Source organism: Sinohyriopsis cumingii, chromosome 2 (assembly GCF_028554795.1).
Source record: "Sinohyriopsis cumingii isolate HCF-2022 chromosome 2, ASM2855479v2, whole genome shotgun sequence".
Lineage (NCBI taxonomy): Eukaryota > Metazoa > Mollusca > Bivalvia > Unionida > Unionidae > Sinohyriopsis > Sinohyriopsis cumingii.
The window spans coordinates 138,322,545-138,349,605 of record NC_142962.1 but is presented as its reverse complement, the minus strand read 5'-3'; the positions used below and the strand labels follow the sequence as shown (position 1 = coordinate 138,349,605).

At 33.5% G+C, this 27,061-nt stretch overlaps 1 protein-coding gene across 8 annotated transcripts in view; it reads right to left on the bottom strand.

The window, feature by feature from the left end:
- The window catches only part of LOC149805917 (uncharacterized), a 142,542-nt gene that overhangs the window by 16,517 nt on the left and 98,964 nt on the right, over nucleotides 1–27,061 (bottom strand). For 7 of the 8 annotated variants that reach the window (XM_089950689.1, XM_089950690.1, XM_089950691.1 and 4 more), the window contains exons 4-6: nucleotides 26,031–26,086; nucleotides 22,779–22,878; nucleotides 16,354–16,368 (exon numbers count right to left, since the gene is read on the bottom strand). In XM_089950689.1, coding sequence (XP_089806815.1) covers nucleotides 16,354–16,368; nucleotides 22,779–22,878; nucleotides 26,031–26,086 — 171 coding nt within the window. The remainder of the gene's footprint in view (nucleotides 1–16,353; nucleotides 16,369–22,778; nucleotides 22,879–26,030; nucleotides 26,087–27,061) is intronic. The other variant, XM_089950696.1, reaches the window with a different exon arrangement.

The window sequence follows — 27,061 nt, the reverse complement described above, 5'->3', positions numbered from 1 at the left end:
TTTCTTTAAATCATATAGTTGTACGAACCATGCTCATTTATTTAAATCATATTGTTGTATGAACCATATTCATTTCTTGAAATCATATAGTTGTATGAACCATGCTCATTTCTTTAAATCATGGTTATATGAACCATGCTCATTTCTTTAAATCATATAGTTGTATGAGCCATGCTCATTTCTTTAAATCATATAGTTGTATGAACCATGGTCATTTCTTTAAATCATATAGTTGTATGAACCATGCTCATTTCTTTAAATCATGGTTTTATGAACCATGCTCATTTCTTTAAATCACATCGTTGTATGAACCATGCTCATTTCTTTAAATCATATGGTTTTATGAACCATGCTCATTTCTTTAAATCATATTGTTGTATAAACCATATTCTATTCTTGAAATCATATTTCTTTAAATCATATGGTTGTATGGTTTAAATCATATGGTTGTATGAACCATGCTCATTTCTTTAAATCATATGGTTGTATGAACCATGCTCATTTCTTTAAATCATATATATGGTTGTATGAACCATATTCTATTCTTGAAATCATATTTCTCGAAATCATATGGTTGTATGGTTTAAATCATATGGTTGTATGAACCATGTTCATTTCTTTAAATCATATGGTTGTATGAACCATACTTGTTTCTTGAAATCATGTGGTTGTATGAATCAAGCTCATTTCTTGAAATCATATGGTTGTATGAACCATACTTGTTTCTTGAAATCATATGGTTGCATGAACCGTGCTCATTTCTTTAAATCATATATATGGTTGTACGAACCATACTCGTTTCTTTAAATCATATGGTTTTATGAACCATTCTCATTTCTGTAAATCATACGGTTGAATGAGCTGTAATTTATTGTATATCATATAGTTGCATGAACCATATTTATAATTTTTATATCTTACATGAATTGTACTTTACTTATTTTGATTACATATTCTGTGTGGTAGTTTCATACCATTTGATGAGCGCTTGTTTGGGGTTTGGTTTAGTTTATTTTACATGTTTATGAGTCTCATGTCTACTGAATTGTCAGTGCATAGTAAATCATTATTAGGGTCTACGAGTTTAATTGTTGTATATTTTTATTTTCATTTCATAAATTCTTTTTCATCTGCACACATTGTGTTTGGTGTTTTCGCTCAATCGAAAATCCATTCGGTTTCAATCCTTTTACAATATTTCATGGTGGATCAACATAATTGTAAAAATCTGAATGGCCTTTATGCCAAGATGTTTTCTGTCAGGTTTGTTCAAGTTCTGGTGAGTACTTTGTGAGAAGTCATTTAGAAATTTTCTGTATTCAGTAATAATGGCAATGTGACAAAGCAGATTTGTATAAAGTTGAATGCTATCTATTCCAGGATGCAGTCAAACGGCAATGTGACAAAGCAGATTTGTATAAAGTTGAATGCCATCTATTCCAGGATGCTGTCAAATCTGGTCAGATTATGCTGAGCAGATTTTGTGGAAAAAAATTTAAAATGTTTGATCACTTTTAATAATGATGACCATATTTGATTGTGAATCAGAATCACATATAATAAAATCAAAAGCATTCTGTATCTGGATGTTTTCTATAAAATTCGATAACAAAAAAACTAATTGTAGTAGTGGCATTACTGATGGTGGAACAAATTCAATTAAACAAATCTGAAAGACCATCATGCCAGGATGCAGCTCTCTGTAAAACTGTATCAAATTCTGAATAGCGGTTTTTGAGAAAAATGTGTGATTTGGAATTTTTTAACGTAGCTTTAAAATAAATTTAGTCATATCGCTATGATATCTGCAGTGTGACAGCTTATAGTTATGTCTAGCACTGGAGCATCATGCCACAGACATGTAGCATCATGTACAAAATGGTACATAAACATGCCTTGCTCATAACAATTGAAAGGAGTATTCTGTCATTTTTACTGCCTAGTCACATTGGTATTAGCTGAATTAAAGAGCAGATAAAGAAGCCAATCAGCTCTGTTGTCATCCTTTCGTGAACGGAATATTACATATACTGATTTCAAACATGATGTAAATCAGCATGTTCCATGTTGTACTTGGCAAAATACCGGTATGTGGAATGAAAGCTCCACAAATAAGCTATGTAACATTAAACTCATCAAACAGGAGAAATCACAAAAGGGGAGGCAGCATTGTCCCCCTCATGCATATGACACAGACACCCATGAGATGTATACCTTATTAAAGAGGTCCTTGACCAGAGTACATCTCTTGCCAGTGTCTACTGAAACACTAACACATTCTTGTCAAGTACGTCAACTTTCACCTTGTGAGACTGAAATTTTGTATGTGAACTCAATAAAGAAGCTCTCTGATGATCTTCTACCAGAGAAAATCTTGGACTTATTAAAGAATGCAGTTTATATACCATATATATATATATATATATATATATATATATATATATATGTGTGTGTGTGTGTGTGTGTGTGTGTATATATATGTGTGTGTGTGTGTGTGTATGTATGTATGTATGTATATATATATATATATATATATATATATATATATATATATATATATATATATATATAGATGCTTGCATACATGCAAATAAAAATGTGCTCTTCATCCTAATGGTCAGTCCGAATAAATTGGATATACAATGGCAGGTCTTGGTCTTTGCAGTCTGCAGTTGGACTCAACCGATTGAGTATATATGTTGAAAGAATTTTGACCCATGATTTAATGATTTTAATGCAATTTTTACATTTACATTTTTGGAACCTAACTTTTAAATAGCACTTTTAAATAGTCAGGCATGTGCTGATGTGCCATTTTTTCCTTTTACATGCAAAGTGAGTATCTCATGACGAACATTTATGAAGTTTTGGAGAAAAATCTAATGATACATATCAGTATATATATATATATATATATATATATATATATATATATATATATATATATGCGATTCGTTGTGTTTTCCTCTTTTATATTCTTCAGATGCACTATTACTTTTCTAGTTCTATCAGCATTATACAAAAAATGCATTGCCTAATATCAGAATAGACAAGCTTTCAAAATCAGAAACTGTTACTTTACACCGTTTTTTTTAGAAATAAGTTTCTGTATTTTCTTTGCAAACTGCATCAGAATCAACATTTTTGCATCTTTTTGAACATTATTAATAAACAAAGATTAAATAAACAAATAATTTCATTCAAGCAGACAATGTTCCTCCAATATCAATATATAGATTGATTTCTGAATCACTTTAAAATGAAAATTACTGGCCTTTGATCTCCTACGATGTAATTTCCAGGAAAGAAACTGAAGTGTGTTCTATTAAATGCCAAATTCTTTTAAAAAATAGAATTAATGACATTTAAGCATGAGCAAGTAATTTTCCACTTTGACTCCATGAATAAGCAAGAGTCCCTTGAAGGGACAGTTGCTCTATTGGGTTGAAAGAATTTCCAGGAATTCAAGATAAGAGTGTGTGTGTGATTTGGATTTTTAATGTAGCTTTTAAAAACAATCAGACATATCACTATGTTGTCTCCAGTGTGGCATTTTATAGTGTGTCTAGCACTGGGGAATCATGTGGCAGACAAGTAGCATCATGTCCAACCAAGTAAAATTATCCTGACACCAGGTTGACCTGTCCGAACACTAACCTCTTAATACTGAGTGCTAATCAAGGCAACTACAAGTACCATTTTTATTAGTCTTTGGTGTGACTAGGTCAGAGTTCAAACCCACAACCTCTCACATCCTTTCAACTGCTGAGTGCTTCAAATTTGCTGTTGTGGTGGACAAGGTATGATAAGAAGTCTACTAGTGGAAACCCCATTTTGATATGGCTTTCTTTTTTGGAAATGCAATGATAACATGATTTTCTAGATGGATGCCATGGTGGCCATATCTGAAATCAGAATGTCAGCATTTCTATTAAGTAAACAACATCATTAGAAATCTTTGAGTGAGAGCAAATGTCAATATGACCAGCCATCTAGGAGTAGTAGTGATAATAAGATTTGCAAGATGGCCACTGTGCCATCCATGTTAAAAGTTGGGTAAGCAAAAGTTTTATTTATGACCAACTAATATCATAAGAAGTCTTTTAGAGAAAACCCCATGTTGATATGACCATCCATTCAGGAAAAGTGGCAATAACCAGAGTTTCAATATGGCTGCTATTGTGGCCATATTGGATATCAGATTGGCATCATTTCATTTAGTATCAACTATACCTCATAAAAAGTCTTCTGGTGAAAGTCTCATGTCAATATGACTTTCAGTTCTGGAGGAGTGGCTATAACATGATTGTCAAGGCAGCTTTTATGATGGTCATATATTGACTAGCCCAATTTCATTTATGATGAACTAGAAATCACAAGAAGTCTTTTAGTGAAAACCCAATGGAGATATGACCATTTATTCAGTAGCAGTAGTGATAACAAGATTTTCATGATCTCCAAGAAACAATTTTCATTTAGGACCAACTAAACCATGGGATGAATGTGTGAATAAATTTTCATTTCAATCCTCCAAGTACTTTAGGAACAAGAGCGACAACAAAACTGTGCTAACAGACAAACAGATGATGGATGACAGACAACGGATCATCTCATAATCTCTTCAGGTCCATGAGCAGTCAAGGTAAAAATAGTGTTAAAGGAAATACAATCTTGTACTTGAATTCATGCACCTTTTAGCACCATTTGGTATTAGGAGTTTAACATTCCTAGGGCTATCATTTGGGCTTTAAAGCTTCCTAGAGTATCATTTGATATAACAGGTTTAATGCTTCCTCGGGCATGACTCTGATTATTTTGATATTTGGGGTTTATCACTTCCTAGGGCATCATTTGATATTAATGGCTCCATGCTTCCTAGGGCAACATTTGATATTAGGAGTTTGTCACTTCCTCAAGGACCTCATTTGATACAAGGAGTTTGTCACTTCCTCAAGGACCTCATTTGATACAAGGAGTTTGTCACTTCCTCAAGGACCTCATTTGATATCTGAGGTTTAATGCTTCCTTGGTGGGCAATACTGTAAATCAAAATTCTTTAGCTTCATTACAATTGTAAATTTAATACATGTAAATACAGCATTTTACCAAGCAAAGTTTTTGTGACTCTGTCTGACTGCACATATACTATTTTGCACCTGGATAGTCTTTACCTTTATTATTTTTGGTTGCTGTTGTTGTTGTTGTAGGGTTTAATGCCATTTTTCAGCACATGATTGGCTATTCATGGCGGCCAGTATTAATGGTGGAGGAAGAACCCGGGAAAACCCCGGAAAGAACCACCGACCCACGAGAAGCTACTGGCAAGCTTTCTCACATACCCACATTGGCCGAATCCGAGACTCAAACCCACGCAGACAGAGGTGAGATGGCAGTGATCTGTAACGGAAAGTGCTTTAGACCACTCGGCCACTTGAGGCCCCATTTCTTTTGGTGAATTCAGTTTTCCTTTAATAATTCATGATCCTTACAGCTCATATCATATATACTTGCTTATGAGTCAAATCTAACTGCAAACAACAAAGATCTTCATCTGCCACAGCATAATGTGCTAGCAGACCAGTGCATATGTTGTTTGTTCTATTGATTACTCCTAACAAACTGCATAGACCCAGATCTGCAGGCACATTATGTGATGGCAGACCTGGGTCTGTGCAATTTGCAGTTGGACTCAACTTGTAAAAACAGTATTTTTTCAAAATGTATTCCTGCTGTAAGGTAATTTTTACCCTTGTGTCACCTAAGTCCACTGTCTCAGTGCATTAAGTGGATCCTACTTTTATTTTCTAACCAGAAACTGAAATCCATTTAAAAGCTGGTACAGGTATTTACAGTTTGAAAATGTTCTTCATTTTAATTAATCCTTGTAACACTGCAACACAAGTTTGATATACCATATGTACTTGCTTAGAAGTCCAACTGCAAATTGCATAGACCCAGATCTGGGTCTGTGCAGTTTGTTAAGAATAATCAGCAGAACAAAAAAAGTTTGCAGTTTGACTTGACTTATAAGCAAGTATATATGGTAATTATTGCAGAAAGTATGTCGGGACAAATTCTGAAAGTAGAGAATGCCATTGTAATATCACTCATATAAAGATTGACTAAAGTGTCATCTATTGGTAAGTGATTAAGGAAGCACTTTACCAGACCCTTGTATTGCAAAAATCTCAGAAAGTCATATGAGCCTTGATGAACAAGACAACGAAACTGCCAATTCAGAATGTTACATCAGCAGATTTGGGTCTATACCATCGGAGTCAAATTTAAAAATAAATTTGGGTAACATATTCTAAGCTTGTAAGAATCATCTATCAACATACAAATATATCTACATCTACTTTACTTATCCTACACATTTTGTTAGTAAGAGTCATGCATGTAGACTGTTAGAAATGTAGCTGAGAGCCTCCAGGGAGACTAAATAGATCTGTATTATAACCGAGCTACCCTTGTTAAATAAAGAATTATTATTATTATTATCATTATTATTATTATTATTATTATTATTATTATTATTTCAAATATGATTATGTCATAACCATTGACAAGTAGAGAGTATACAGTTTGAAACACCTAGGCAGCCATCCATATTATTCAAAAGCAATTGTTTTGTAATAGACATTTCGGAAATTTCCTCTAAGCTCCACTTATACTCATTTATGTAAGGGTTAGAGCATCTGCCTCGGAAGAAGGAGGTTGTGGGTTCGAACCCCAGCCTAGTCATACCAAAGACTTACAAAAATGGTACTAACAGCTGCCTCGCTAGGTGATCAGCATTTAGAGGTTAGTGTTAGGACTGGTCGGCCTGGTGTCAGGATAATGTGACCGAGTGGGACATCATGCTACATGTCTGCGACATGATGCCCCAGTGTTAGACATCACTATAAACTGACACACTGCAGACATTGAGCGATATGACTGAAAAATTGTTAAAGCTATGTTAAAAATCATAATCACAAACACACACACATATACACACATTTATGTAAGAATTTTTTGTTATCTATTAAAAAATCACAAAATTGTACAAACTTGTAACCCTACATCAAAGATAATCTCAAATTTAAGAGAATCAATGCAGTCATTTTTTTAATTACTGCAATAGAAAATGTATAAATATTTCTTTCAGTTTCATTCAGTCTGTGGAAACCATTCCTACATGTTGTCCCACATTATGTAACATTACCATATATATTTGCTTATGAGTCGTTTCCAACTGCAAACTGCAAAGACAGATCTGCTGTCACATAATATGCTGGCAGATCTGGGTCTGTGCAATTTGTTAGGAGTGATCAGTAGAACAAACAACATAGATCCTGTTCTGCAGGTGCATTATGCTATGGCAAGATCAGGATCTTTGTTGTTTGCAGTTTGACCCGACTTACAAATGAGTTTAACGGTATGTAACTACTGACACCAGGCTACAGTTTATAGCTCTCCAATTGGACAATTAAAGGAACTGTCATGGCTAACTGACATCTCAGAAAGGTCTATTACGTTGCTATAAGTATCGTGCATGCAAATGATGTGTGATAACACCAAACTTCTAGTCTACTTTATCAACATTGAGTGAATGAATTTAATGCTTACACAAAACTACATACACATTTTTTTTGGAGTCAGAGAAAAGAACAAGTTTGATATGGCATCTAAGGAATATGTCTGAACCTGATAGTCTCTATGTATTCATAAGTCATATCAAACAAGTTCTTTCCCCTGACTCAGAACAAAACACAAATTTTTGTATTGATTATTTATCTCCTCGTGTATACCTTCTAAATACAGTTAGTTTTACTGCATTAAAGCACTCAAAACAAACTGTGATTTAAAAAAGCTGGATTTACTAGGTCTAAAAACATCTATGTACAGATACCTAAGCAGGTGGATCAGGGAGTGTGATATGGATATATGGTCTTAATAGCTGCATCAAACAGATCAAGTGTGTAAGAATAAATGGGAATGTAACACAAATAGTTGAATGACAACTGAAACTTTGTACAAACAATCCCTCTAATATTCTGTTAAATGAATGGTACTAATGATTCAATTCTCAGAAACACAACATGTCCATAATATCTTAGGAAAATAAATCCATGATACCGGTAACTGCAGTTGCATCAGTTGGTAAATATATACAATTTCCACTGGTCAGGTGATCAGGCCAAGCTGTGTTATTTCAGTAAAAACTGTACAGAGAACTACTTTATACCATACTTCTATAGAGTCACATGCAAAGTAACTAATGTAAACATTGAAACAGAAGGCATACTCACCGCATGCCTTTAAAATGAACTAAAAATGCTGGGTTTATTTTTTATTTAAAAATTGAATAAATTGATTTTAACAGAATTAAATAAAAAATCTTTTTATTTTTTCTGAAAATAAATAATTCTTTCTTTGATTAGAAAAAAAATCCTTGGAAACTCAAAATCTACCAAGAAGAACACTGGGGTTACAGCACTTCAATTGTGACTCGCTACAAATGAATTTAAAACTATAGGTAAATGGATATAGGGATTGGGAGGAGGCAGTTCAAATACAAACAATACATGTATAACAATTGGACCCATAGCCCTACAGTGTATGACACCAACCCTGACAGTTACAATGTGGGGGTGGGTTAGAGATAGATCCTGCCCCTCTAACCGTAACTGTCAGGGTCGATGTCTTGCACTTTTTGACTATTGGACCCCATCACTATAACCATTTACCAATAGACTTAATTTCATTTATAACTAGCTCCTGAAGGTAGCCTAACCTGTTAAAAAACACAAAAATAGATTGAAAGTAATGAAAACTGGTTACTCACAAGATCGAACAATTATGAATCAGCCAAGTCACAATGAACTCACAAAAGCATCGAATCCAAGAGTCATTTGTATGTCCAACAAAACAATACATCATTTGCTTTGAATACTGAACTTCCACCCAGAACACATGAATTAATTTAGATAAAATATGAAGACCACGCTGTGCAATATTTGTTCAAAACTTTAGAATGTCATCCACTGGTGGAATAACTTGTTGGATGTTGATGTAGCTATTAGGTATTTGATGGAGAATCCCCCCATTCTATAAATAGCTATGTAACAAAAGCTCTCAACAAGAATTCACATGCTTAAATAAGGCTCTAAAACTGATATGAAATATCTTTAAACAAAAGCAAAATAAAAATAAGAGAATAAAACTATAAAGAATTGCAATAATAAGAGTTTTTAAGTGATGTATTTCCTGTGTATATTGTGGTATAAACTGTCAGTTCTTGATTCACACAGCTTACATAATGCCCACTGGGCACTATTTGTTGTGCGATTCAACATCTGACAATCTGTACCACGATAAACTCAGAGTGCTCTCTTGATTTTTTTGTCTGCTTAAGTACAAGTTGGATATTGGTGGAAAATTGAGGGTAGGAAAAATTAGGGGACTACGACGATTTGTACAGACCAGGTTTGATAAGACATTTCATTACCACAAAGCCAGAATGGCAAACATTTGAAAAGCAAAATATCATGGGAACAGTGTATGATGAAGTCCCAATGCTTCTGTTAATTATAAATTTCACCATTCTTCCAATCTAACTAAAATTTGGAAGTAAGGAAATGATTTGTTAAAAAGCACTCTGACAAACCTTTCTTTAAAATAATTGAGAAGCTATGTTTAAATGATGTTCCAATATTAAGTTTAGAATAGTACTGCATGAAATTTACCAGTACATTATTTGGGGTAAAATCTTTTTTATCTAAAATTTTTAAGTAAATTTTACTGATTTTTTTTAGTTGTTTCTGACTTATTTCCAAACATCAAAAACAATTAAGACAAGTGGATTATTATAACACTTAAAAAGAGTCAGAGTATGTCAGTTTATAGTGAAACAACCTTATAATAAACTCCGAGTTCAATATAATTTTATTTAATGAAATGGGATCCATGGCCATACCTGCCCTATAAAAAGAACTGTTATAATGAAGGGCATTATAATGAGACTGCCTTATAAAAAGAACTGTGTTATAATGAAGAGCATTATAGTGAGACTGCCTAATAACAGGAACTGTGTTTTAATAAGGGCATTATAGTGAGACTGCCTTATAATAGGAACTGTGTTATAATAAGGGCATTATAGTGAGACTGCCTTATAACAGGAACTGTGTTATAATGAAGGGCATTATAGTGAGACTGCCTTATAAAAAGAACTGCATTACAATGAAGGGTATTATAGTGAGACTGCCTCATAACAGGAATTGTGTTATAATAAAGGGCATTATAGTAAGACTGCCTTATAACAGGAACTGTATTATAATGAAGGACCTTACAGAAAGACTGCCTTATAACAGGAACTATTTTATGATGAAGGGTATTATAGTGAGAATGCCTTATGAAAAGAAATGTGTAATAATGAATGGCATTTTAGTGAGACTGCCTTATAACATGATCTATATTATAATGAAGGGCATTATAGTGAAACTGCCTTATAAAAAGAACTGTGTTATAATAAAGGGCATTATAGTGAGACTCCCTTATAAAATGAACTCTGTTATAATGAAGGGCATTATAGTGAGACAGGCTTATAATAGGAAGGCATTACAGTGAGACTGCCTTGTAACTGGAACTGTATTACAATGAAGGACATTATAGTGACACTGCCTTATAACTGCAACTGTGTTATAATGAAGGGTATTATAGTGAGAATGCCTTATAACTGGAACTGTATTACAATGAAGGGCCTTGTACTGAAGGAGTGCAGTATCGTTGAAATTTTCATCCTGCCATCTATTTCAAGTTAAAATCAAATTCCTTATAATGGAAGTCTGTGTTAGATGACAGGAGAAGACAGATGAATTAAACCCTAATATACATTTTGGTCTATGATAACTGAAATTTTATACTAGTGGTATTCTTTTATATTCTTTCCTGAATTATTTGAAATTTTAAGATGTATGGGACAAGGAATTAAATTTGAAAAATTTAGTATCTATCATGATGAAGGTGATCTCTGTATGTCTGTCTTTCTGCCTCTATATATATATGCATGTGTGCGTGTGTGTGATTTGCACATACTCTGAGAAACGGACATTAGTCATAGGATATGCAAAATATCATTATATAAAAATGCCTTCAATTCAATACATTAACATGCATGAGTGTGATTAAGATTTTAATGAAGTTTTAACAATTTTTCAGTCATATCACTATGATATGTCTGCAGTGTGGCAGTTTATAGTGATGTCTAGCACTCAAGCATCATGCCGCAGTCATGTAGCATCATGTCCGACCCAGTGATATTATTTTGACACCAGGCCAACCAGTACCTATATTAATCTCTTAATGCTGAGCACCAAGTGAGGCAGCTGCAGATACCATTTTTATAAGTCTTTGGTAGGACCTGGCCGGGGTTCAAACCCACAACCTCACATATGAGGCAGATGCTCTAACCACTTAGGCCATGGGCATGGTTGTACATTAATGAAGTAAAAGTCAAAAGTCACTGTGTCTAGTTTATTCATTGTTCCTTTATCTGACAATCAATAAAGGTGTCACTAACTTCATTCAAAGGCAATTAGATCAAGTTTACATTGTTCCTTTCCTGGGCAATCAACAGAGGTGTCAATGACTAAACATGGTATACCCCAACTGCTTGAAGGCTATAAATCTCAGTTAGCCAGTTCAGAAGGGCAAATAATCCTTTAGTGATCAATAGTGTGATAAATTTCAAAAAATGCCTTCTCAATAAAGATGCATGTTTCTTATTCTAACAGTGGGTTTTTTATTGGCAGGTTTATATATGCTTATTTGAGACAATAATAATGTATGTTTTACTGCACTCCTCACCATTCAAAGTATATGTACAATAAGGATGGACACCATAACCCTTAGCTGATGTCTGCAGACAAGAGATCTGCAGTACATTACCATGAAGCAACATTGATTTCTCTCATCACTGGAAAACGGTATCTCATGATGCATCCCATTCTGGGTTCCCCTGCAATGAGTTTCTTACAGTCATGTACTAAGCCATTACTTCTAACTGACAGAACTAAGTGTTTAGCATAAGAAAATGGTATTCCAGCCAAAGCTGTACAGTGTATATGGATTATTCATGCAAATGTACATGCTAGATTACTGGACCATGCATTTTCAAATGCATTCATTGTGACTTGCTAAAGTTTGGTTATGATCGTGCAGAGACTTTGGTTGCTTTTTAGAGTCAACCAAGAGAGAACAGTGATGCAGTAAGGAGTGATGAATTCCCAAGTATACTGTTTACAATGATCACAGATGACTGTCAGCAGCTGAAAAACTGACAAAACTAGTTTCAATGAAAGGACAGTACATGAATGTGATTCATTTGATATAAATTTTACGGATACTTCAAGTTTTAAGCATTGAGTATAAGCATGGCTTTTAACACCTAAATTTGTCGAAACAAAGCTGCAATTGACACTCTTGATGACTTTTGTTTATTTTGTTGCTTGTTTACATAAAAACTTTGATCAAATGCCAGCAGTCAGCAGTGGAAGGAAAATTTAAAGAGACATTTTTAGCAATAAAACAAATAGAATATTTACTCTAAACTAATGAATTTTAAGTGAGTGGATTTATCATAGTGCAAATGTTGCAATGTTATGATTGGTGACTGGAATACTGTGTAAATATGTTTTGCTACTAAAAAAAATGCTTATGCAGAAATCCATTGAAAATTTTAGTGATAAATTTATGGTCTGGTTGAAAAATGTATGGATCTCTCAATTAACACAAGTGAAAAGTGGTCTGATTTTGGAAGGTGATCTTACTCCAAATAATGTTTCCTATTTTAGTGAGCAAAAAATGACAAAATGCGGTTGCTTTTGAAAAGAGATATTATTCTGAAGGTTGTCATAAAAGAAAGTTTTTGTAGCTTTTCCATATTTATCAATCATGTTTTATTAGAATAATTTGTTAAAAAACTTACATGAAGACAAGCGTGAAAATGCTAGTTATATTTAATGCATGTATATGTATTTCTCAGATTTAAAAGAGTTTTCATTTTTGATGTCCCAAGGTTTTATTATTGCCTCCCTTGATATCACTGCATTATCATTATTCTGCCTTTTCTTCCTTGCCAATCAAAGGTAGATATTGATTATATACATTAATTTAATGACTACCAAAAACTTGTGCAGTCACAAAAATGACTTATTGACTCCGAGTGCATAATTAAAGATATTTACTAGATACTTTGCTTCCAATTAATGAAACTTTTTCATAAAGAGTTCTTCTTTAAGAGTTTCTTTATTTGGTTTTGGAACAGAAATGCGGTTAGCTGAAATTGATCTGAAAAAATTGGCAGTATTTACTTGTTTGCTAGCATGATATGATCCTCTGAGATATTTTGGGCCATACTGTTTGAAACTTTGTGCACTAGTCTAACATTTCTCATAAATATTGATTCACTTACTGTTAACATTTCAATTTTATTCAATGCAGGGGTGTTTTCTGTGTTTTCTAGGACAAGTCTGCAAGCTCTTTTTGTAAGCTGCATAATTTGCAAACATTCTTGTCAGAATTTTTTTCCCCAAACAAGATCAGTGTATTCTAGGTATGGCTGCATATAGCTTTTGCAATATATTAACCTATGTTTAGTTGATAGATATGGCCTTGCTAAATAATCACAGACATGAATTGACATTATGACATACTACTAAATATGTTTGCAAACATTCACCCCAAGGATTCTGTCATGAGTAACCACTTTTACACAAATTAAATTCAACATGACATTCAAACTGTTATTTTACAATTTTTGCTTTCTTCTCTGTGGTAGTAATCGTTAATACTTTAGTCTTATCTGTGGTTTCTTTAATGTCCTTTTCCTTATACAAGAAATCTCAAGGTCTGATTTAGCTTTAAATCTGACAGAGTGATAGCTGCATATAGACTGGCAGATGAAATAAAGTTGCCTATTTTCAGAGGCAGACCATTTACAAAATATATAAAGAGGAATGGACCCAGGATTGATCCCTGTGGTACTCCATGTGTAATTGGTTGTTCTTCATAAATCAATCAACAGTTGAATCATCACATTAATATTCAATTTATTGATAAGAATACCATGATCAACAAGGTCAAAAGCTTTTCTAGGACCAATTAAGTTGAATCCAATCTAATTTCCTATGATCTAAGGTAGCAATCTATCTATCTTGGAGACCAAGGCTATCTTACAGGACAGGATTTCTCTGAACCCTAATTAGTTTTGGTGAACTAAAATATAAATACATCAAAAGATTGTCACGAACATATTTTTGAAAAGTTTTGGACAGAGATGATAAGACAGGCATGGGCCTGTAGTTATTTACATCTTTTTTGCTGCCAGACTTGTGAGCAGGGTAACTTTTGCCAATTTCCATGACTGGGGAAACACTGAGGTGGATATGGTCAGATTACATACGTAAGCTATGCCATCAGCTACTTCATTTGCAGCATACTTTAAGAGACATGGTCCCAAATAATATCCAAACATGTGTTTTAGAGTTTCTTTAAATTATAATCAATTGACAATTATGATCTGACTCTTTAAACCAATACTTAAGCAGTGAAAGTCATAGCAAAACTCTTTCACATTAATTTATGTTCAAATTTCTCAACATAAATACCACTATGATTGTGAAATGTAACCTCTGACCCCACTAATATGATTTGACCAAAACCATTTCATTGTCATAACTAGTGTTCTTTTTGGGATGCACCACTGACACTTATTCATATTGGTGTAAAAAATAATCTGAAGGGCGTATTCAAAGAAGACAAAAGAAAATAAAAAATAAAACTGGTATAGTTGATTGCAGAAAGACTGAATCAAATGCACCCCATGTTGGCTCACTGAACACTATGTGAGCATTGCCAAAGCAGCACAAGACCATCAATTTCATTGGCTGACAGAAATGTCCTAGAGATTTTGAATACCTAGGGTACAGACTGAGAACATGTGGCTGATGATCATGTATAGAAAGAAGACATGAAACTTCAGGGAGATCATTATTCTATCATGAGGAATTCAAATTCCAGCAATTAAGGTCTGTAGCATGGCAGGCTGATAATGAATTTTCTAGAATATTCAAGGCACTGGTTTGGATAAGTGACCTGTTTTTAGTCTATAATACCCTACTTTCTCACCCTGGATCTCACTTTTCCATTTCTGGAATGAACACCGTACAACTTTCATATAATCTGATGAAATACCTTACAGTCCGAAATGAGATTACTAAATTTTAGCATCACTGGTTATAAAACTTGAAATGATAATGATTAAACATGGCTATAAATATTCCTTGAACAATTATGAATATAATTTAAAATAAGGAAGTTCCTACTTACTGGAGTATTACAAAATAAGAATTTTAAAATAACTATTTATGCATTTCTTGAACAGAGGTGTGTAAAGCATGCAAGGTTTCTGCAGAGACACACAGGATTAAGTTGTACTTTAAGACCTTATTATCCTAAAATTAAAGTAAGTTATAAAACATTGATTCACACTGAAAAACTTGGTCATCTTTGTCACTGATGTTTGTACAAGCATATTTGTATCCATACAAGATGTTACTATAGCAATATAATTTTCTTAGCAAGGGCAGCATAACTAAAACAAAGACAGTGATGTACCAGAATGCAAAATAATCAGGAGATTTTTTGGACTTTGCCTTTTTAAGGCTCCACATCTCTAAATCTGGGGAAGTAACTGACTCATATCTGCCATTATATGACCTGCTTCTATCCTTGACACCTGAACGAAAACTCAGACTTGTCTTCTCACCACTGTTAGTAAACCCATGAGGTATATGACAAACCTTTCCCAGTTACAGGAGATACGACAGACTGCATGTACTACATTTATTAATTTTTCTGCAAAATAAGCTCAGTAAATTGTATTACTTTAGGTATAAAAGTTAGGAAAGAGAAAGCAAATAGTGCTTTATTACTAAGCAAGTGGATTTAAAAAGCCACCTCTAGGGTGAAATGCATTAAAATCTTATTTTGGTAGTAATTCATTAATTTACCAAAATTATTATTGATATCTCAATCAGAAGATGACAAATGGTTTCATTTACCTATATTAAGTAATCAATCCATATCTTACTTATAAAAAACAATATAAAATTTAACCCAGACATTTATTTTGAAATTTTGGCAACATCAGAAACAGGCAAGACAATTTGTAAAGCTAAGTTTAAATTGAATTATGATACTTCACAGCAAAATAAACCCCAAACACCATTTCCTCCCTTGAGATGGCTTTTTATTTCTCAAAATATAATGTCAGTTATTTTAAGCGAGAATACACTCATCATTACTTACTTGCAATAATTGGACCTAAAAGGGGAAAATGTCAGCAATAGTCAAGTCTGTAAACTCTTACAAAGGTGTCTGTAAGGACAATGTTAAATTCTTACAACTGTCTGCATAAGAATAATTATTATGTAGTGCAACTGTCTCTGAAAGTAAAAGTATCTACTTGATAATTTCAAAGATTATTTTACAGTGCAACTGTCTCTGAAAAGTAAAAGCATCTACTTGATAATCTCAAAGATTATTTTACAGTGCAACTGTCTCTGAAAACTATAAGCATCTACTTGATAATCTCAAAGATTATTTTACAGTGCAACTGTCTCTGAAAAGTAAAAGTATCTACTTTATTATCTCAAAGATTATTTTACAGTGCAACTGTCTCTGAAAACTATAAGCATCTACTTGATAATCTCAAAGATTATTTTACAGTGCAACTGTCTCTGAAAAATAAAAGTATCTATTTAATAATCTCAAAGATTATTTTACAGTGCAACTGTCACTGAAAAGTATAAGCATCTACTTGATAATCTCAAATATTATTTTACAGTGCAACTGTCACTGAAAAGTAAAAGCATCTACTTGATAATCTCAAAGATTATTTTACAGTGCAACTGTCACTGAAAAGTATAAGCATCTACTTGATAATCTCAAATGTTATTTTACAGTGCAACTGTTTCTGAAAAGTATAAAAGCATCTACTTGATAATCTCAAAGATTATTTTACAGTGCAACTGTCTCCGAAAAGTATAAGCATCTACTTGATAATCTCAAATATTATTTTACCGTACAACTGTCTCTGATAAGTATATACTTGATAATATGCATATTAAACTCTGGATATTTTAACTGGTGTTAAGAGAGATGCAGTTTCAACAAACCCCATATCTCCCATCATTGTCTCTTTTTCACGAATGATTTGTATTTAAATTTCTAAAAAAACAAACAGGAGTCCATCAAAGGGAGTGATACTACTGGGCAAAAGAAATTTCCAGAAATTCAAGGCAAAACAATTTCTTCCTTTTAAAAACTGAGTGTTGAAACTATATCTAATATTCTTCTGCAATCAAACTAGTTTTAAATTAGCTGCTGTGGTGGACATAGATACAGCTCTGGCACCAAGACTCCATGACACAATGATCATCTATTTGGGGAGTAAGTAGTGTTAACAAGACTTTTAAGGCAGTCATTGTGGCAGCCATAATTGGATGTATCACTGGCACCATTTTAATTTAGGTCAAAACACTGGTGGAAAACCCATTGTTGATATAACTATCAAATTTGGTGGAGAAAAGATAATAATATTTTCAAGATGTGTGATTTGGATTTTTTATGTAGCTTTAACAATTTTTCAGTCACATTACTACGATGTCTACAGTGTGGCAGTTTATAGTGATGTCTAGCATTGGGGCATTGTGCCACAGACATGTAGCATCATGTCCCACCCAGTCACATTATCCTGACACCAGGCCAACCAGTCCTGACACTAACCTCTTACGGCTGAGTGCCTAATGAGGCAGCTGTTAGCACCATTTTTACAAGTCTTTGGTACAACTCAACTGGGGATTGAACCTGTGACCTCACGCATCTGTGGCGGACACTCTAACCACTAGGCCACCAGAGCGGTTATGTCAGATTGGTACCATTTTTATTAAAGATCAAATGTACATCATATGAAGTCTTCTGGTGGAAACCCCACATCAATATGACTCTGTTCAGGTAGAGGTGTGATAAGATTTTTAAGATGGTTGTCATTGTGGGTAGCTCACATTGCCATCATTTGTGTTTAAAAGCAGCTAGACATCATAAAAACTCTTTAGTGATCCTCATGTTGACATGACCATCCATTCAGTAAAAGTAGCAGTAACAAGATGATTTTCATCAGATCAGATTGCCATCAGAGCAGTAACTTTTTCATTTTGGACCTACTAGACACTATCAGAGGTCTTCTCGTGAAAACCCCTCGTTGAAATGACCATCCATTCAGAAGTAGGAGCTATTACAAGAGCTTCAAGATGGCTGTTATGGCGGCCATAATGGACATCAGATTGGCACCATTTTCATTTAGGACCAACAAGACGTTGTAAGAAGTCTTTCAGTGAAAATTTCATGTTGATATGACTATCCATTCAGGAGGAGGAGCAATAATATCTTTTTCAAAATGGCTGCCATATTGGACCTTTCATCAGCACCATTTTCATATAAGGGCAACTAAGTCGTTTAGTGAAAGCCCAGTTGATATGATTCAGGAGGCAGAGTGATAACAAGATTTTCAAGATGGATGCCATGGTGGCTATATTGGATTTCTGAGTATCACAATTTTCATTTAGGACCAAATAAATCATGGGATGAGTGTGTGAGTAAAACTTCATGACAATCATCCAAGTAGTTGTGGAAAAGCAGCAATAAGAAATCTATGCTAGCTGAAAGACAAAGGACAACATGCCCTCCCATAAACTCTTCTGGACTATGACCAGTAGAGCCAACAAAAGCCAAACCAAACCAACAAAAGGAAATAAACTTGGGCAAAATTGGATAAAGCCAAATTATGCACTTTATGCTATAATGTTAACATTCTCCTAGTTCAAAGATTTATATGTGTGAATAACTGAAAATGCAGCACAGTTACAGTGGATTATATACAACGCAAATATTAAATAAATTAAACTGGATGGGAATAAGATGACTTTCTTTGTACACATAATCTTAATGCCTAAATATGAAACTGGTATTTGTTTATGTACAAAATGCTTCATGTTTCCTTTTTGAAATGTCTGGTAGCTAGCAATTGCATAACCCTGTACAAGCTGAGACAATGTGTGGACTGAAACTCCACCCAGTCCTGTTTTTGAGCCATTAAACCTAAATTCAGTCTTACAAAACTGTGGAAACAGAATAATGTTCCCATGGTGCACAGCTACTTGTTTGAAATCAACAAGACTGACAATGCATGAAAGCAAAAGGCAGATCGATGTTTCTTCAGTCTGATAAATGCTTCATCAGGAAATTAACACTACACCATCAGATGATTAACACTACATCTACCATGGGCTTGTAAAACTGATTTCACCCATGAATTGTGGGTCACTGCTACCTAGGATGGTAGTGTACATTGGTTGAAGTGTCCTCACATGTAATCATAGTAGTGTCTGACTACTAGAAAAATATGAATTAAAAAAATCCTTGACACCTAAAAATTAAAAGTTAGATTCAATTACTTCTGACATATGGCAGTAATATTACAAAAGGATTGAAAGATATATCCATAGCTTTTACCATGTGACAGAAAAATCGATGCAGAGTGATTTTGAAAGAAGAGTGATTTAGAGGATGCTTGTACTAAGCTAAATGATATAAGGAAGCAATTAAGAGACAGCATTAATCTGAAAATAGCAACAGTACTACAGTAATAGGTCATTGTGATCCATCTACTGACACAGAAGCATAGTAATTATACTGTTATTAGTCTTTAAAAAGAAGCATCAAGGACAAAAAAGTAACACATACATACTTAAATCATTTTACTCACTCCCCATGCAACACACAATACTGTTCTAACTATGTATGTGCATGAATACAAACACGAAATTGCATAAAACTATGTATGTGCATGAATACAAACACGAAATTGCATAAAACTATGAATGTGCATGAATACAAACACCAAATTGCATAAAACTATGTATGTGCATGAATACAAACACCAAACTGCATAAAACTATGTATGTGCATGAATACAAACATCAAATTGTATAAATCTATGTATGTGCATGAATACAAACACCAAATTGCATAAAACTATGTATGTGCATGAATACAAACACCAAAATTGCATAATGATATGTATGTGCATGAATATAAACACCAAACTGCAAACAAATGTGTATGTGCATGAATATAAACACCAAATTGCATAAAACTATGCATGTGCATGAATACAAACACCAAATTGCAAACAAATGTGTATGTGCATGAATGCAAACACCAAATTGCATAAAACTATGTATGTGTATGAATACAAACACCAAAGTGCAAACAAATGTGTATGTGCATGAATGCAAACACCAAATTGCATAAAACTATGTATGTGCATGAATACAAACACCAAAGTGCAAATGTGTATGTGCATGAATACAAACACTAAATTGCATAAAACTATGTATGTGCATGAATACAAACACCAAAGTGCAAACAAATGTGTATGTGCATGAATGCAAACACCAAATTGCATAAAACTATGTATGTGTATGAATACAAACACCAAAGTGCAAACAAATGTGTATGTGCATGAATGCAAACACCAAATTGCATAAAACTATGTATGTGCATGAATACAAACACCAAAGTGCAAACGTGTATGTGCATGAATACAAACATCAAATTGCATAAAACTATGTATGTGCATGAATACAAACACCAAAGTGCAAACAAATGTGTATGTGCATGAATGCAAACACCAAATTGCATAAAACTATGTATGTGTATGAATACAAACACCAAAGTGCAAACAAATGTGTATGTGCATGAATGCAAACACCAAATTGCATAAAACTATGTATGTGCATGAATACAAACACCAAAGTGCAAACGTGTATGTGCATGAATACAAACACCAAATTGCAAAACTGTGTATGTATGATTAATATAGTATTTTTAACATCATGTAAATAGTACATCACATCCATGTGAGAAATAAATGTCATTTAAATTAAATCATGGACTGAAATTAAAAAATGTGGTCATGGTATTTTGCATTCCTTAATATTAGCAAATATAAGAGTACAATGAATAGCACAACCACATACAAAGCCATGTTCAAAACTCTTCTATGCAGACATATGAATTTTTGTTGTTGTGAAAAGCATTTCTTTTTTTAGTGACCATGAACTTGAACATTTTTGCCCCAAAATTGATAAGCTTCTTCCTAATCCCAAATGCAAGCCATCGATAAAATTTGGTCCAGGTATGAGATGTTATTGTGTGGAAAACTGTTTCTTTTCACAATGAGAGTGACCTCCTGGTCTTTGACCTCCCCCATCATAGAGTTATTCCCTACTCCAAGTACAAGCCACCACAAAGTTTGGTCCTGGTGTGTGATGTAAAATTCAAGTTATGCAAAAATCATTTAACTTCATTCATCACAGTGACCCCAACCTTTGAACATTTGAGTCTTATTAAATCAAGAGGGTTCTTCCCTATTTTATGTGCAAGTCATCCACAAAGTTTGGTACCTGAAGACAGCCAAGAACTTGAGTTATTATGTGGAAACCATTTTTTTTCTTTAAGTGACAGTGACCCTGACCTTTGATCATCTGAATCCAATGTTACAAGTGATCTTGTTACTCCAAGTGCTAGCTATACATAAAGCCAGACAACTGTAGATGGTGGACAACAAAAGTAACTTTGTGGAAGTAAAACTGATAACAGCTAGACAGTGATTCATGGATGGACAACATCATAATACAATACACCTCATGACGACATATACAAACATTTTGGCAAAGTCTTAAAGATATGTATCCCATGACTATTGTTTTGGCAAAGTCTTAAAGATATCTATCCCATGCCTATTGTATTGGCAAAGTCTTAAATATATCTATCCCATGCTTATTGTATTGGCAAAGTCTTAAATATATCTATCCCATGCCTATGTTTTGGCAAAGTCTTAAAGATATCTACCCCATGCCTATTGTTTTGGCAAAGTCTTAAAGATATCTATCCCATGACTATAGTTTTACTGTCTGGATTTATGTAATCAGATTTAGGAGAATCAGACAAGTTTCTGCAGCACACTGTCATAGTATTTAGGCATCCTGACACAAAAGTAAATAGAACAACAGCATACATGTGATAACAGAAATTGTAAATCTGGAAAAAACTGGAAAACCTCATGAAAAATCTATCATCAAAATAACTATTTTAATATTATCCAATGCACTCCTCGGGGTAGGTTACCAAATATGAGGTATGCACTAAATTTGCACTGATTAAACTGCAATCTGATTGATTGGATATATGATATGCTGTCTTTCCTAAGCTGCTGAAAAATTCATAAAATCTTGATTAAATGAATCAGTAAGGTAATTCAGGTTATTACGATGATGGAGACGTCCATGTTTTAATCTAAATATATGTTCCTAAATCAAAGGAAATAGCATGGTAGAGATTTTTGCAACAATACGCTATTGATAATTTTTTTTCATACTAAAATATGAGAATTTATCAAAAGATCTGGTATGAAAAGTATCATATAAAAAAGACATGATTTTCTTGGGCAATTGTCAGTTATCACATGTATACAATTGTCAGTTATCACATGTATACAACTGTCAGTTATCACGTGTATACAATTGTCATGTTATCACGTGTATACAATTGTCATGTTATCACGTGTATACAATTGTCATGTTAAATATAAGTATTTCAGATTCACATACCTATAATAAATTACTGCTGTTGACACACCAACTATGATTATTAAAATGGCAACTGCTAGACTGGCAGCAATGCTAGCTGTGGCTGTTGTGGGTTGATAAACTGAAAATAAAAACATGTAAATACAGTAAAATCCATACAGTGATGTCAATTCTGTGAATCATGATTGATAGAAACAGTCTAATTCTACAAATTTTCACAAAATAATCAACCAAATGTACAACAATTGCACGTCATTTTTACAAACCCCACCTTTATTTTTTCTTTTAATCCCTCTTCTATTTATACCATTACTCCCTTTTTACCAAACTGGAAAATAGAATTTCCTCCTCATATTTTCAGTTTTAAAACAGACCTTGCTAAAAATAAATGTTTAATTAAAAATGTTATGGAAGGGTGCATGAGCTTATTAGTTATATGTACTTATTGACAGTAACATGTGTTTATTGAAAGTGACATGTACCACAATCCAACTATTGGTATTGTTCTGAAATTTTTTCTTATCTACATGCATGCCAAGTTTTCTGAAACCAAATCAGGGAGATTGGGCCCAAATCAGGGAGATAAGCGTAACAACTATTTTTCTCATAATCCTGGAAGTTGATGTAGGAATATACATACATTTTTATGTGTTTGGTGATTCACCTCCGGCACAGCGCACTACATACTGTACAACAGCAAAGGCCGATAATATTTTAATTCTGATGTGTCTCCTTCCACTGCCAAATTTCTCCATGTGAACAAAAGTTGTTCAGAATACAATTCTCAATGGGTATGATTTATATCTGAGGTTTATTTCTCGAATTGATGGAAAGACAGAGAACATTCCGATTGTAATAACTTGATTGACAGATAACGATAGTCGTGAACAGTGTACTGAATATTGTTTTAGCTGGAAATATCTATGCTTGGCAGATTTTTTATTTTGGGAGATCTTGTCGGCTAATTGGTAGATCAAAAGATGGGGTTGAAAATCAAAAGACTCCCTGATAATTCGGGAGACTTGGCATGGATGTATCTATCATGACTGTTCCATTTAAACATACATGGTACCCAGAGAAGGCAGTTTTTACATAATGTATGCCAGGGTACTTTGATTTAACAAAGTTCATTTTAAAATGATAAGAAATTTCTAAATTGCATCTATGTGTGTGTACCGCACTTTAGAAGTGCCTTCCCTGGGTTCCGTGTATGTTTGAATGGAACGGCCCTTAGAGTAAACAACATATTACATAAATATAGTAAATGGGTTTTAAATAAATAGAAAGATTGGACAAAATAAATTACATTATGGTATATAGATTAATTGTTATACTAATCACTTAATTAGGATCATGGTACATAGATTCACTGTCATGCTAATCACTTAATTAGGATTATGGTACATAGATTCACTGTCATGCTAATCACTTAATTAGGATCATGGTACTTATTATTAATTAGGATTCACTGTCATGCTAATCACTTAATTAGGATCAAAACAATCATCAGAAGAGCAAATTATAAACTGCAGACACTGCATCATGTTTTTTACATACATATCTGCCTATTTTTTTCTAAAGAAATGCCAAAAGGACAATATGCACATATTCCCCATACACCCTTATTTTGATGTACATGCTCACTACCCAGAATTTACAATGGAAGTTACAATCTGAAACACAGCACCTAGCTTTTACTCTGAAATATATAACCAGGATTGTGCTGTTAAACATACACACAGCCAGACAGTATGATATACACACACACACACACACACACACACACACACACACACACACACACACACACACACACAGACAGTATTGAGCAAATTTGCAATCCAGAAATAGTTGTAATTGGCAATCCAAACTGTGTTACAAAATGTTGATAGTAGCAATCCACACTGCATACAAATATTGCTAGAAGCAATCAGCACTGTATGCCAATGTTGCTAGTAGCAATCCATATTGTATACAAATGTTGCTAGTAACAATCCATATTGTATACAAACATTGCTAGTAACAATCCATATTGTATACAAATGTTGCTAGTATCAATCCATATTGTATACAAATGTTGCTAGTAACAATCCATATTGTATACAAATGTAGCTAGTAAGAATCAATATTGTATACAAATGTTGATAGTAACAATCCATATGAATCCATATTGTATACAAATGTTGCTAGTAGCAATCAACACTGCACTCAAATGTTGCTAGAAACAATCAGCACTGTATACTCATGTTGCTAGTTGCAATTAACACTGTACTGCTAGTAGCAATCCACACTTTATACAAATGTTGCTAGAAGCAATTCACACTGTATACAAATGTTGCTAATAACATTCCCCATGGGTTTACAAAAACTGAAAGACTGGACTAAATAAATTAGAGTATGGTATATAGATTAATTGTTAAGCTGATATGTATGCCCACCATATACAAATGTTGCTAGTAGCAATAGTACAAGTTTTGCAAATGAAACTGTCTCACCACATTTTGTTCCTTTTCAGAAATGGTAGTTTGTTTTGCTTACTTAAAACACTGTCTCTTGCTACTTGAGACTACACTATTTTTTAATTTCTTTTACGTAATTGGAAATGGGCTTATCTGACATACACACCACCCACTCTGGTCATAGTTTAACAAACTAATGCCAAAAAATGTTGCATGACATAATTTAGGGTAATTCAGGTTATATTTCTAATAAAAATCAACTGAAAAAAGAAAAATTATAAACCTAACTTTTACTAACAGAAAATAAAATCAATGATCTGTGTCATCTGATAGATTTAAAAATATAACTACAGATTAATAGATTTAATCTCAAAAAGCACAGATCACTTAAGATCAATATTCAGCAAATCTGAGTTCATATTTATCATATTCCAATTTTTGATAAAATCCATTGTAATGTTACCATACATACTCACTTATAAGTCAAGTCAAATTGCTAACAACAACGATTCTCACCTGACGTATCATAATGCGGCTGCAGATCATGGTGTATGCTGTTCTAATGATTTTTCCTAGCAAACTGCACAGACCCAGTTCTGCTGGTGCATGATGTGACAGCAGATCAGGGTCTGTGCAGTTTGTAGTTAGACTTGTTTAATAAGTGAATACTTATGGTACATTCTATTTTTAACCAAAGCAAGCTCCAAATCAGCGCCATAAATAATTGACCTCAACAAGGGGACAAAAATATTTTTATGCAAACAAAGCATTTATGACATAATTTAAAATTACCATATCTTGTAAATGATCTTACCTAAGAATAAATCTGCTAATTCCTCACATCTTGTACCTTTATAATACTTGGTGCAACTGAAATGAAATATAAACAGTAATGATTTTTCTTCTAAACAAAACAATGCAGGATTAAAATGATTTCCAACTGCAATTTTCATTCTTATCTGTGCAACTATTTGATTACTATAACAACTGATATTTATCAAATACCATGAGTTGGGTTGCTTCCCCGACTTTTGTTAGCAGGTTACAGACTGGTAGCCAGCAATGTACAAGATGATGCTCCAAAGTATTTACAAAATTTGCTTTCTAGCATGTATGAGAGAACTGTCAAAAACTGAAACTTTTTAAAATTCAAAATAAAACTCTCTCTCATTGCAGTGATGATTCTGTCATATTTGTAAGTCTTATTATAAGATCACTAATGCATCACAAAAATTCAGTATCTTCAGCTACATAAACAAAGTGGATTCTTAAAACAAGTATTGTTTACTAAATACACTTTAGGAATGCATTTTATATGTCATTCTATTGGGAGGTAGGACAAAAACTAATTTTAATGATGTAACAATGAAAAGCACTATGTATGGACAGCATGTCTGTGAGGTGTCCTAGGGGAAATCCAGTGTTCTGGAATCTTCTGGTTCACCCTAATGGAAGGACAAATTCTCATTGTACGGTCTGGGTATTTCCACCAGGAAAAGTACCAGCTATGCATCAGCAAATGGTATAGTATCACTGACATTAAACTGTATTTTTCCCTACCAGAGATAGGCAAAATACCTCCAAATCCCCTTCAATCCAACACACTTTTTTAAAACTGTTTGTACTACCATTTAAGAGCATGTCAGCACAACAATGGCTATATGATGACAATTAAAGGCAAAGTTCCTAAAATGTAGAAATGAAGAACAGCACAAAAGTTTAGAAAATTAAACCTTTCCAAATAAATGTAAATATTAAGTAAAAGGAGATCAAATAAAAAGATCAATGGATGTTAAAATTCCATTAAAGGTATTTCAAAATATAAGATAAAGCTAAATCATAAAA